Here is a 13,717-nt window from a genome sequence, read left to right on the forward strand (position 1 = left end):
TTTGGTTTTTTTTTTTTTTTAAAGAGAAAGCCATGTAGAACTTAGGTGCATGCTAATTTAACTTCTATTTGAAAAGAACTTCCTTGGCTACCCATCAGTTCTCTGCTTGGAGGATCTGCATCATAGTCAAGAGGAGATATTTTAAAATTATTTAATAAGTTGGCTAATACTAGCTTAGGAATTAGAAACCGAAAGGATCTGATAGAAGAGGATACAATCAGACTATGAATTACTATTGGCATGGGATAAATGTAGAAAGAGAAAATTGAACTGAATGTGGCTTTTACCGCCCTCCACCCTTTTGTTTATTTTTTATATCCATCTGGCATTAAAAGAATTTGCCACTTCATCCCCAGGACATAACTGCTTTCTTTAAGACCTAGGACACATACCCTGTCAAATGTAGGTGGGTATGTAGCTGCAAACTCCAACTGTCGAATTATGACTTCATTCACTGGGACCTTATTGTTCTTCATGTTCCGAAGGATGTCTATGAGATAAGTATAATCCAGCTTCTTCACAGCTGTACTGATGAGGGTACTATAGATGTGGGTGTTGGGGATCATTCCACATTTCTGAAATAGCCACAGATATTAAACAAGCAATTTTCAGCAGGGTTGATTGAGAATTGTAGTACAGGAAGTAGGGTTAAGTTAATGTCAATTATGTTGAGATCTCAAGTCAGAGAGAACCAATGTGTCAGAAGCTTATATAAAGACATAAAATAGTGCTATTGTTCCTTAAAATAAATGAGGCCATCCAGGAAGGTGAGGCAAGCTAAGTCTTTCCTATTAGTATGTGGGGACACAGGGCAACCACAGAGAATGAGGGTATGGTATAATAGGATTAAAGAACACTTTGAAGGGAATTCATCACGATAAGGTGATAATTACTAGAAAAGGCCCATGGCTATTTTCTGGAAGCACCAAATAGACTAGGCCTTAAAGCGATTTGTGACTGTATACCAAGCAGCCAAGAGTGCATGGGTGTATGAGTGTCACAGTGTTCTGTGTATGTTTGTGTGTTTGAATGAAATGGATACTAAAGGGATTTGTGTCTTTTGGGAAATGAGGACTCCATGAATATTCCTGATTATGGCTTATAGTGGATTAAGAAAGGACCTTGCCTGAACTCTTCCCATATTCACCCCAAAATAACTATAATTTCTCAAAATAAATTCTAGAGGGGCAGAACCAACAAAAGGATGGAGGTAAAACAATTTTGTAGCCCAAGATAACTAAGAAAGATTGGCATGAAAAGGTTTGTCTCACTGGAGAGCAAAGCCCAGTGCAGGCAGTATCTGGGCAAGTGATCAGCCAAACCTTGAGCTCCAGGGCAACCCAGCAGTGAGACCTTGTAGTCCTTTGGCCCCGATGCAGCTGGGAAGTAAGGCCCTAAAAAAAGAAGCTTCATCTACAACCCGCCCCCGCTGCCTCGGAGCAGAACTCAACTGTTATCATGAAAATCATGACTGGAAAAATGGGCAAAAACAAAAAAAATAACTTGACCAAAGCAAGTCACTATGGTGACAGGGAAGATAAAAATAAAATTTGAGAAGAGGACAGTGTCAAACTATCTTATGTTCAAAGTCTCAAAGAAAAACGTGAATTGGTCTCAGTTCCAAAAGAACTCCTTAAAGAGTTCCAAACATTTTAAAAACCAAACAAGAGGTAGAAGAAAAATTGGGAAAAGAAATGACTGACACATTTAAAAGCATATTATGAAGTATTCATAGGCTTCATCAAACTGCCAAAGAGACCCATGAAATAAAAAAATTTAAAACCCCTGGCATAGAGAATTACCTAGAGCAGACAGAGGCTAAATGACTTTGCTTGAGTTCATATCAGAGGTGAGACTTGTGACCATGCCCTTGTGGTTCTGAGACCCCCATATGTTCCCAATTTCACTGTTGCATTAATACTGCTATCATTTCACAAATATAGCAAAGATTTGCAAAGGCATTTTCCTACAATCTTCTGTGCACTTAACTAAGTTATCAGAGAATACAACTATCTAGAGGAAAGAACTGAGCAACTTTTTTTTACAGTGCTGACACATTACTATATGAATATTTAAATAAGGGTTGTTAATTCCTATTTCTAGACTGGATACTTTAATACTATAAAAAAAGTCAGCTTGGAGGCATGTTTACCTTCATATCTATGAGTAGCTGCATTCCTTGTGTTCTCTTGAGGCAGCCTATAGCCAAGTTACAAAATGTCTGCATGTTAGGGATGATTCCTCTACTTGCCAAGATGGGAAGCAGTTTCTGAAAGAATAGACATTGATGCCATTAACAAACATTTCCCAATACCACAGAAAACAGGACACTATGCTAGGGGCTGAGAGAGAGAAAGGAGAAGGCATTTCCTTGACCTAGAGGACTTTATAAGCTAAGTTACTCTCTGGAATTGTTTCACTTCCAATTGCCAAACCTGCAATGAAACTCATGCCTACTAGTTTACTGAAAGGAGATCAGCTTCAGGGGGATGAATTTTATTCTTTCTGATGCTCAAGGACCCTTCTAAAGTAAGAAAGGCCTAAAGAGTAAACAAAAGTCTCAAGGCGGCTATGACAGCCCACTGGTTCCTAACCCTTATAGTATAGGGACAGATCTGAGAAGAGAGGTGAGAAGCAACTAAAGGGAGACAGGAAGAGTCTTGTTATTCAGCAATGAAAGGGAACTTTTCTGAAAGGACCCAGATATATCAGGCAGTGATCAAATCTTGGGGGAAATATAATGAAAAAAGAAGGGAGTTTTAAGCAGGATCCTGGAACTGTGTTCCTCACCTCTTATTGCATTTCAGTGTCTCCTAAAAAGAAAAGAGGTATCAGTGCTTACCTTTGCCCCTTGCAGGTCCCCTAATTTGCTCTTCTTCCTCACCAATGTGTTGAAAAACGTAACATCAGCTTCCACTTTGTGCTCATCAAGAACAGATAACAATGAGGATTCTGATGAGCTATTTGGTTGGACAATCTCTGCCAACAGTGTCAGAGTTTTGATATTGGGTTCTACGTGATCCTCCTTCATCTTCCTCAGGAAGCCATCCATCTCCCCCATTAGAGCCAACCTTTGGGCTGGAGTAGTAACAGTCCCTAAAGAAACTATATTCAAGTGAGATATCTTGAGATCCAGCAAGTTTGGCAAGGCACAGACAGATTCTGAAAATTCGGCAAGATCAGCTTTCTGGGGCTCCAGCCTACTCAAATTTTGGTTCAGTACTACCAGAGCATCAGCAGGTTTGGAATGAAGTCCTTCTTTGTCATTCTCTAAGTCATGATGAACCTCATTGGCCTCTCTGGCTTTCTGGAGGCTAGGAGGATCCTGGGCCTCCTCAAGAATTCCCTGAAATAGCTGCCTCTCCAGTGAGTCCACATCCAGCTTGGCTGAAGTGGCCTTCTGTTCCTCTATTTTCTTTCTTTGGTGACGCTTGCCTGCCTTCAACTGGAGTAGGACTGGCTCCTCTTCATGCCTCAGAAGCAAATCTGAAGCCACTGTGGGATCTCCAAGACCACAGTCCCGAGCTGCACACAGCATCAGATTGTAACTGTGAGCATTAGGCTCAATCCCCATTTTCAACATCTGTCTCCAAACCTGCTCCAGAAGAAAAAGTGACATATTTTTTTTGTTTTGTCTGAATAACCTACAAGACTATCAGAAGGACCCTCAGCTCCAATGGCTGGGTTAGCTGGGGACAGAAATTCAAATGAGAATGTTTTCTGGAAAGTTGGGATGAGATAATGGGGTTACATTAACTTTGGGTCTCTAGGTGTTGAGGTTACTAAGGCAAGGAATATTGGGAAGGCAATCTCTGATCCAAATCTCATCTAGGATGATACCCAGGGGACTGAGGCAGAAGAGGAGGCATGCCAGTATAGCTGACAGATATCAATTTATGGGAACAGACAGATTATGAGAATGTCATGGTCACTGGCTCACATCTGAACAATGTTCATGAGGAGGTGAATTTGGGGAAAGATATGCCCAGAAGCCCTTTCAGATGGGCATTTTTATGGGCATAAAAACAAAGGGCCTTCCACACACCAGGGGCACCCCTTATCCCCCATTTCCCTAAGGATTAGAGACATCTCTCTCTCTGCTGCTCTGCCTTCTCATGTTGCAGTCAGCACTACTCCATTCTTCACCACTTGCCATGTAGTTCAAATATCTTTCTCCCAGCACCTTGAAAGGGTGTGCCTGTCTCCAGACCTTGTACTCATGATACTCAGGGGGAGAGGTACAGACCTGCAAAGCATATCTGAAGCCTGTAGTCTTGTCTCGTATGCAGCCCATGAGCAAGAAATTGAAAGTCTCTTCAGTGACAGCATGACCTTTGAGTACAATTTCCTACAGCAGGGGAAAAATCAGTGACTGTTTTGAATCTGAGGTGGTCCCAAGGTATTGTTTGAATGATAAGATCATAAACCCTTAAAACTTAGCATCTGTATCTTAATTTTATTTATATGATGTCTGGTATGATGCTATGGTGACTTGTAGGTAATTTAACACTCACTAATCAAAGGAGAAGAAAATTAACTCTGATCCTTAAATATATTTATCCTTGAGAAGGTTAATCTCACATTTCCATTTGTTAAGTGGCTACATTTCACCCCCCCCCCCCCAGATGTATGGACAAACATCCATACTACTCTTGTCTTAAGCATCTTTTGTAAAATGTTGGGATAGAGCTGGGGCTGCTAAAGTTGCTTCCACTCTAAATCCATGCTCCTAGGAAGTTCTACATGAAGGACAAAAACAGATCTGGTATACAAAGTTGTACTTCTTTTCCTTTTATTCCCCCTAACCCACCTCTTCTAGCATTCTTGGATTGCTTGGCAGTCCTAGTGGTTCAGAAGCCATTGAAGCCATTCACCTAGCATATCAGGTGATACAAGCTGGGGTTATCCTCCTTACTGTCTCTCTCAACATATTCTCATTGCAGGTCATCTTTCCAAAGTGAAGAAACCAAATCTCCTGAATGAACAACAGCACTTTAATCTCCAGAGTGTTTCTTCAAGTAATTCCTAAGAGACTTTTTAACTACAATAAGTGTCTGAACCCAAAGCCCCCTGGCACAGCTGAGTACAAAGGGAGTGAAGGTGGAAGCCATCTATGAGCCCACTGATAACTCCCTACAGAGCAAGAGTAGGCAATTAGAGGTAATACCCAGCTGATGTAATGAAAAAAACAAATGTTCCCACCTTCTGGTTTGCCTCTTGATCTGGTACAGATTCTTGGCCTGTCCTCTGGTCTAACTCATTAGGAATTTGAACAATCTGAAGAAATCCTATCCTACTTGGGTCTATCCTTGTGATAAAGGCTGATTCCAAATCCTGGCCTTTTCTTCTATAACACTCCAGCCCTGTTAATGGCCCTAATCACCTAGCACAATGAGCCCTCTCAGAAGAAAGGACAATGCTATCTGATCCCTCACTTGTAGCTGACAATGGCAGTGGAGAGAGCTCTGGACTTGGAGACAGAGACTTGAGACAATCATAAGCTGCATGACTGAACAGGTCATTTATCTACTCTCAGTTTCAGATTCCCCATCTGTCTGGGTCTAAATCTATGATCCTATGATCTGTCTGCCATACTACAGGGACCTGAATAGGGGGGCTGCAGCACAATTGGATCAGAAATTTCAGAATGTGGTTGCTCTTTGAGGTGCCTTTGTACTTTTGGGAAGGAAATGCTACCCCAGGTGGCAGTGAAAGTCTGTGGTCTTAGCTAGATTTTCCCTGTATCCTTTTGCTGAATAGGCAAAGGACTTCCTAGGGTTCTTAGTCTATTCTAAGTTGTTTAAGGACCTTTCCTTCTCCCTCCCCCGCAAACCTTTGGGATTCTTAATAGTCTGGAATAAAGATGGCTTTTATGGTATTGTGAGGGTACCCACAGTCTGATGGGTAGACAGTATTCAAACTGAAACCTCAAAAGTTTCTGTGCCAATACATTATTATGATGACTAGGCTGCCCTGCTGCCTACTGAGGAATTCCCTTATCACAAGATAGCTCATGACCCTTTTTTTAAGGATCATAGTTTCTACCTTTTATTCCCTCCATTCACCTAGCTCACCACTCCACCAGTCTCCCATAATCAATGACTCAACTGGAACTGGAGGTCAGTCATGCTAGCCAGGAGCAGTCAAAGTGGTCTACAAAAAGGGGGAGGGGGAAGCCAATATGGAGGTAAGTCTGTGGGGGTAGGGAACTATAGAGGTAGAGTCTTCTCTGAGGTCCCCAACAGAAGCCATTCCTAGAATCTAGCAAATAGGGTGGGGAGAAGCCTATGGCCTACCACTCGGAGTTAACAAAGATTAAACAATTCAACAAAGATTAAAATACTTAGTATGTGAAAGGCACTGTTATAATCTATTGAGGTTTGTCACCTTGACCCTGACTATATCCTGTTAAGTCCCTGCCGACTAGCAGATGAGAAGAAATAGACTGTTTAGTATCTAAAGTCAAGGAAGAGACAGGGTCTTCTCTATGTAGTGCCTGGCTGCCTGGTAGAGGAATGAGCATCTGAAGACAATAAGAGCCAGAGAACAAGGGCATAACCTGGAATTGACAGAAAAAAAGTCTCTCACTAATGTCAACCCAATCCAAGGGCTAAGCAAAACATTCTAAACCTAGTGATGGGTTCTGGAGTTCCAAATCTTGTTGGCAGAGTGGAGGTCAGGAACAGTTTAGGGCAGTGTGGGGCAAAAGTAGGAAATTTTAAAAGGGCTAGACAAGGTTAGTAACACAAATGACCCACCTCAAAGCCTCTACCCTGCATTATGCTACCTGATTTCCCCACCTAAATCTTATGCTTATGACCACTTTCTTATTTCTGTCTCACTTTTAAAATTTCTGATCTTCTGAAGAAATCACACTGACTGGTCTTCTGGTTCACATTTACTTGGAACCTGATTTGGATCCTGTCCCTCTATCCAGGAGGAAGACTGCTACCTCCTCATTGTTGGTGACTGCCTTAAATCACACACTTGACAACTTGGGTAGGCAGGGTATATGATAAGTATTAATGTCAGGTACATCTTTCTCTTTTTAAAAAGAAATTTTAAATGTTACTTAGTACAGTCCAAAACCCTTTTTAATCTCACTAAAAATGATTACAAACAATAATATATCCAGTAAGGGAGATGTGATTGAGTAGTTTTCATCATTTTTCAAAATCTAGGACAACACCTGAACTACTCCCACCTTTGTTTAAAAGAAAATGGAGTCAGAGACCAATCCTATCTTTAGTTCTTTCCTTCTGCCCTGTGCATGGTAAAGCAAAACAAATTCCCATGTCCTTTCTCATCTGGCTGCACTGTTCTGGGACTTCTATGACTAACCCAGGCTTTTAAACTTTCTTTTGTGTATTGCCTTCCCCATTCAATTGTAAGCTCCTGGAGAGCAGTGATATTTGTGACCTTAGCAAAGTTTGGCACATAGTAGGCATTTAATAAATGTTTACTGATGACTATTTCTTGACCAATATCAGAGGTAAGGGAATTCTGAGACTCTAGAATGAACTCTAGCCAGTGCTAGAAGCACTGGTGACTTCTGAATACTTTTGAAATCCTTCAGAATCATTCTCAATTCCCAAAGGGAAAAATATAAACCTGTGTCCTTTTTGATCTTAAACCTAATGACAAGAATTTTGTTTCAGAAAGATACAGAATCAACTCTGGTTCTGAAATGCCATGTAACTGCCTCCTCAAGCTGAGAATCTTGTTTTTTATGCAAGTAGGGAGGAAAAAAAAAAAGAGGAGAGACAGGGAGGCCAACAAGATTTACTGAACACCCACTTGTCCAGGCAGCACCATGTTAGGTAACCATAGGATGGGAGGAGTTTAATAATAATTTAAAAAAATGATCCCTACCTTGAATACCTCAAAACACGTCCTGGCTCCGGCACAGAGGGCAACAGCTTTCAGTAGTGCATGATAGGTCTTTAAGTTCAATTGGATGTTTTGAGCCCGGAGCTGTTGCTGAAGCTTTAGGACACTCTGTAGGGCAGAGTCCTTCCATGGCGATTCAGCACAGGAGTTAAATAGTGCTGTATAAGTGGCATCGCTGGGCTTCAGATCCCGTTTCTTCATCTATCATATACAAAAGGCAGAGCTGAATATCTCCCCTGAACAGGACCAGAATGCTTCCCATCAGAAACCATTTACTTGCTTGACCTTGACTCCATGTAAGAAGAGTGAAATGAGATGACAAGAAATCTTATTAGGATCAGTAAGTGGAGATAAGCACTGGGGTTCAAGGCATGATCAGCCTAAGGAACTGATCTTGTCCTGGGTAGGGCTAGGGAGAGAGCCTGCTCTGGATCTGGCTCACTGGCACTGAGAAACTCTATGGCAGTGACTTTCCAAGGAAACCCTGGATTTTTTTGATTGTGTGCAAGTTGCAAGGAATTTACACCTCCAATTGCATAAGCAACTCTTGAAATTTTCCTGAGTGGACAATGGCAAAGAATACTGTGCCATGAGGAAAGAGTTTGTGAACCATGGTTTTATGATGTCCCAAGCAGCAACCAGCCGAAGTTAATTTTAAAAATTAGTAAGATATTTTATAATTTTTATTGATATTTTTTGTTTTTTACATTACCTAAATCCCCCCCCCCCCAGATTTCTCCTGGGATCCATTCCTTAGAACAAAGAATTTTTTTAAGCTATGGGGAAGCCTTTTCCAACACCACTTAATTCTAGTGCTTTCCCTCTGGTCATTATTTCTTATTTATCCAGCATATATAGCTTGTTTAGTACAGAACTGTTTGCATGCTACTTCTCCCATTAAATTATAAGCTCCTTGAGACTAGGGATTATCTTTTGCTTCTTTTGCTATCTGCAGCACCATGCTGCCACATAAAAGACACTTAATGTGTTTATTGATGGACTGATTTTAATAGAAAGAGGAAAGGGGGGCAGCTAGGTGGCACAGTGGATAGAATACTGGTTCTAGAGTCAGGAGTACCTGGGTTCAAATCTGGCCTCAGACACTTAATAATTACTTAGCTGTGTGGCCTTGGGCAAGCCACTTAACCCCATTTGCCTTGCAAAAACAAAAAAAAAGAGGAAAGAAAAAAAAGAGGAGGGGGAAAAACCCCAACAAAACAATCAATATGTTGGAAAAAAATCTGTAAAACTTTGGGGAAATAAAAGGGCAGCTAAGTGGCACATTGGATAGAGCACTGGAGTCAGGGGGACCTGAGTTCAAATCCAGTCTCAGACACATAATAATTACTTCACTTCTTTGCCTTGCAAAAAAAAAAAAAAAAAGGAAAAAATCTGAAAATCTACATGATATTCCACACATGAGGCCCTCCCAGTTCTGGAAAGGAAGGGGGTGTGTAGGGGAGGAGGAGGAGGAGAGATAGCTTCTTGACTTTTTTTCTGGAGTCCCCAAGGCCATTTTCTCCCTCATGTGTGGCCAACCTAAGACCATGAGTCCTAGGTGACCATGACCACACATACATACATACATGTATATTACTGAATTATGTATGAATTTCCTCATCTATATGCACTGCCCACCTCACAGGGCTGTGGTAGGGACAGTGCTTCTCAAACCCTAAAATACTATATAAAGATTGCTCTTCTCAGTCTCTTGCTTCCAGACTGTCTCTCAGATATTAATATTAAAGATATTAAAGCTCTCAGATATTAAAGCTGAGTGGGTGTGTATATATGTCAAGTGAACCCCTTCTCCACCCTCCCTGGGCACTCACGTCATTGTACAGCTTAAAGGCTTTCTTCAGGTAGCCTACTCGACCACAGCCTCCAATCAGCACTGTATAGTTACACTCAAGCGGTTGGAGACGTTCCTCCTTCAGCATCTGCCTCTCAAATAGGTCCAGAGCCTCAGCCAACTGACGGCACCACAAGGAAAGAAACACGGGAAAGAATGCTTAAGTCTGGTATAATGGTCAGACACACATACACACACATATTCTAAACCTCATTTCTTCTTGATTGATGAGCATCTTGTCATCTGAAGAATCTTTTGCCTCTATATTTTCTTCTTTATCCCTTCTTCCCCCAGTCACCTTATATGACACAATCACTTTCTTTTCATTGGTTCCCTCTCCTAGAATCTTTAAAAGCCAAGTCTTTTTCTTTATACCTTACCACTCGTTCTTCCCTGTCTACTAACTGGATCCTTTTCATCTCCCACGGTTAAATTTAGCCCACGGGGAAACCTAGCAGCTGCTCCTATATAGTCAACATGGAGGTTCTTGCTTCAGGTTAGACAAATTAAAAAACCCTGGGCTTCTGGGAGCCACGTTCTAGAACCCTCTTTCAAATGGATTTTTGGTCAATGAATAATGATTGAGTGCCAACTACAGGAACAGTGTTTTGTCCTAGCATATAAGACTCAGACCCTACCTTCAGACCTCACTCTAGCTGGGAAGAGAACATGTAAAGAAAAATGTAAAAAAGAACTAATAATTTGTCTAGTGCAAATGAGGACATATGGTAAATGCTATGCCAGTTATAAAGAGAGAAGTGTGGGTTGAAGGACTCAGGGAAGGATTTCTCAGGAGTCCTGCTCTAATGCCAGCTCCTTGAAAACTTCCTTTCTCACAGAACAGCAGATCTTAACCTCTGCTGGGTGAGGGGGCTGTTGGCTCACAGGGAAACTCAGGATTTCCTTCACAGAAGAAATTATAATGTATAAAATATATAAGATTATGGAAAAAACCAAAACACATATCAAAATATTATAAAAACCCAATATTATGTTTAGCATAGTCATACATATATAACCTAAATTAGATTGCTCTTTGTGAGGGGGAGGAGAGAGAGAGAGAGAGAGAGAGAGAGAGAAAAGGGAGGAAAATGTGAAAACAAAACCTTACAAAAATTGATTGTTGTAAACTATCATTGCATAACTGGAAAAATAAATGAAATTATTAACTAAATAAACTCAACAACAACCAAGTTTACAGACCTTTTTATGAACAGAAATGCTTCCTTCCCTTGAAGTGCCAGAGTGCTGATACTTGAGCACAGCTGAGGCAGTTAGTTAAAGAAGTGGAGAAAACTGAGTCTGGAATCAGAAAGATCTGAGTTTAAATCCAGTCTTCAGCTACTTACTAGCTGTGTGACTATCATTTGAGTAAGTCACTTCACCTTTGTCCACCTCAGTTTTCTCAACTGTAAAATGAGAATAATAACAGACCCTAACCTCACAGTGGCTTTGTTGTATCAAATGAGACACAACCTGTAAAATGCTTAGCATAGTAGGGACTTAAATGCTTGTAGGATTACATTGGATTTGTGTACAAATCCCATCCCTCAAAAAAATAATAAGCTTTCCTGGGGCAGAAACTGAGTCTTGTTTCTCCTTGCATCCTTCTCAAAGTCTAGTTATGGAGTCTTGCCCAAAATAGCCATTTCTATAAGGATGCTGAATGAATGAAAGACTTGAAGGATGACTAGAAGACTCATTACAGGCTCTAGGAAGGCAGAGGTCTATTTTGCTTTTGTAGAGCCAGGGGTGCCTGATACTTGGCTGATTCTCAAAGTGCTCGATGAATTAAACTGAAAAAGGCAAAGGAGGATGCTACTTGAGGATGGAGTCTTCTTTAGAAGTCAGTGGGCAAACCAGTCTGACTGGAAGAGAAGATTCACATAGAGTAGTGAGAGCCAGAGTTCTGAATGTGATGTATCAGTTTCTGACATTTGAGACATGATTTTCCCAGTCTAACCAAGAGCTGGGGACTCACCTTGTCCTCCTTTATCAGTCTTTTGCACTGAAAGAAATACCAATAAGGGGTGTTATGCCGACCTTTCCATGGCTTCTGCAGTATCTCATCTTCTTCATTCTTATGTTCTTGAAATCTTAAGTTGTGAAAATCTGTTGTGGTTTTATGAAACATTTTTCTGGATGAATATTTGTTGGACAGGGTCCCAAAGGTCTCTTCTTCTTCTTCTTCTTCATTTTCATTTGTGTTCAGTTGGGACAGAGAATCTGATTCACTGAGCTCTGGAGAGCTGCTATTTATTGTTTTCTGAGTCCCATCATTTGAGCAGAGTTTGGGTAAGGTGGAACTGAATAGTCTCAGCATACCACATTTGCCCCTCTGAAATGCCAGGCTCTTTCCTTTATCTACCCATCGAGTTCCACTGGGGACTACCCATGGATTAAGGTGTCTTAGGGCAAATGATCCTGCCAACTGTATGATTTTCATGTCTCCTCTTCCTGCTGTTTTACCATGGATTTTTCACTGATCCTGAGTCTGGGTCCTAGAGTCAATTCAAATTTAAGAAAAAAAAAGTAAGGAAGCACCAAACTTACTCAAATAAAGTTTTTAGATGAATTATTTCAGATAGCCTATAATGTAAGGAATATTGACCTTAGGTACTAGACTTGAGTTAGAATCCTAGCGTGACCTTGCCACTTCCTAAAATGGTATGACATCAGACAAATTGATTCGTTTCTATGAGATTTGATTTTCTCATCTATAAAATGAGGATAAAACTCTTAAAAAGTATTATATAGGGGGCCTCTAGGTGGTGCAGTGGATAGAGCACTGGCCCTGGAGTCAGGAATACCTGAGTTCAAATCCAGCCTCAGACACTTAATAATGACCTAGCTGTGTGGCCTTGGGCAAGCCACTGAACCCCATTGCCTTGCAAAAACTTAAAAAATAAGTTGCTGGTGAGCCCTATTTTAGCTGTGGGAATGGTTCTGCATATCTACAAGCGGGTTGTCCCAAGAGTTGAAAATATGTATGTGTGTGTTTGTGTGGGATGTATTTATCTACAAGTGGCAGTTTGTACAGGATTCAGAAGTGTGTGTGTGTGTGTGTCTGTGTGTTGCTCACATTCTCAGATGGGCATAGGTATCTACAGGCGGCAGTTGGTACAGCCGGTGGCACGATGTGGGTGTGTGGCTGTGTGTGCCCGAGTGCGGTGTAAGAGGGGAGATGAGCAGCTACTTAATCAGTCAGATTTGGGGCTAGAAGCCTTTCCTTTTGCAGATGAGAGGACTGAGACCGGGGAAGCACGACCTGTCCAAGGGCAGGAAGTGGTAAAACCCGACGATGTGATCTTGGGTGTCCAGCCCTCCGAAGCGAATGCTCAAGCCATCCATTTGGGGTGGGGGTGGGGCCCTGCACCATAAGTGTCTCATTTGCGGGGCTCTGGGGTCTGAGCAGCCCAAGGGGAGTTGGCCCAGCCCAGGACACTGTTATCCGGACTGCTCCGAGGGCAGTGCCCTTCGCAGCGGGCCGGCCGGTCTGTCCGCTGCTGTCCGGCGTTCCCGGCAGGGGGTGGGTGAGCGCGTCCCACTTACCCCACACTTATTTTTTGTTTGTTTTCACGCGGCTGGGTCATTACTAAGTGTGACTCGGGGGCCGCCCCGCCCCTGCCCCACACTCACTCCAGCCGACGGGAGGGCCCGGGTTCGGGGGCTCGGGGCGGCTCTAGAACACTCAGTACGCGGCAGGGGCCCCGAACGCCTGGGGGCTCGGAAGGCCCTTCCCCCCCCCCACCTCCCAGACCCCCGTCGCGGCCCCTCCGTGCGCGGGCGCAGGCGCAGACGCCCCCCCGCGGCAGGCTCACCGGCACGCGGTCCCTCGGCCGCCGGCGATCGGAAGGAAGCCCGGGGAGGAGGAGAGAGCGGAGCGGCGTGACAGCGCGCGTCAGAGCCCGCGGGGCGGCCCGCCCCCGCCGCCGGCGCCTGATAGGCCCGCATCCGGCCCCCTCGCCACGCCCC

At 42.7% G+C, this 13,717-nt stretch overlaps 1 protein-coding gene across 3 annotated transcripts in view; it reads right to left on the bottom strand.

The window, feature by feature from the left end:
• The window catches only part of PTCD1 (pentatricopeptide repeat domain 1), a 20,018-nt gene extending 6,371 nt beyond the window's left edge, over positions 1–13,647 (bottom strand). Inside the window, exons 1-8 of one of the 3 annotated variants that reach the window (XM_074205702.1) lie at positions 13,564–13,647; positions 11,724–12,243; positions 9,723–9,863; positions 7,873–8,091; positions 4,247–4,348; positions 2,843–3,595; positions 2,153–2,269; positions 393–575 (exon numbers count right to left, since the gene is read on the bottom strand). In XM_074205702.1, coding sequence (XP_074061803.1) covers positions 393–575; positions 2,153–2,269; positions 2,843–3,595; positions 4,247–4,348; positions 7,873–8,091; positions 9,723–9,863; positions 11,724–12,188 — 1,980 coding nt within the window. In that variant the 5' untranslated portion in view covers positions 12,189–12,243; positions 13,564–13,647. Of the gene's footprint in view, positions 1–392; positions 576–2,152; positions 2,270–2,842; positions 3,596–4,246; positions 4,349–7,872; positions 8,092–9,722; positions 9,864–11,723; positions 12,244–13,294; positions 13,407–13,563 lie in introns of those variants that run through there. The other 2 variants (XM_074205704.1, XM_074205703.1) reach the window with 2 other exon arrangements.
• Between the last annotated feature and the right edge of the window lie 70 nt (positions 13,648–13,717).

This window comes from Macrotis lagotis, chromosome X (genome assembly GCF_037893015.1).
Source record: "Macrotis lagotis isolate mMagLag1 chromosome X, bilby.v1.9.chrom.fasta, whole genome shotgun sequence".
NCBI classification, from domain to species: domain Eukaryota; kingdom Metazoa; phylum Chordata; class Mammalia; order Peramelemorphia; family Peramelidae; genus Macrotis; species Macrotis lagotis.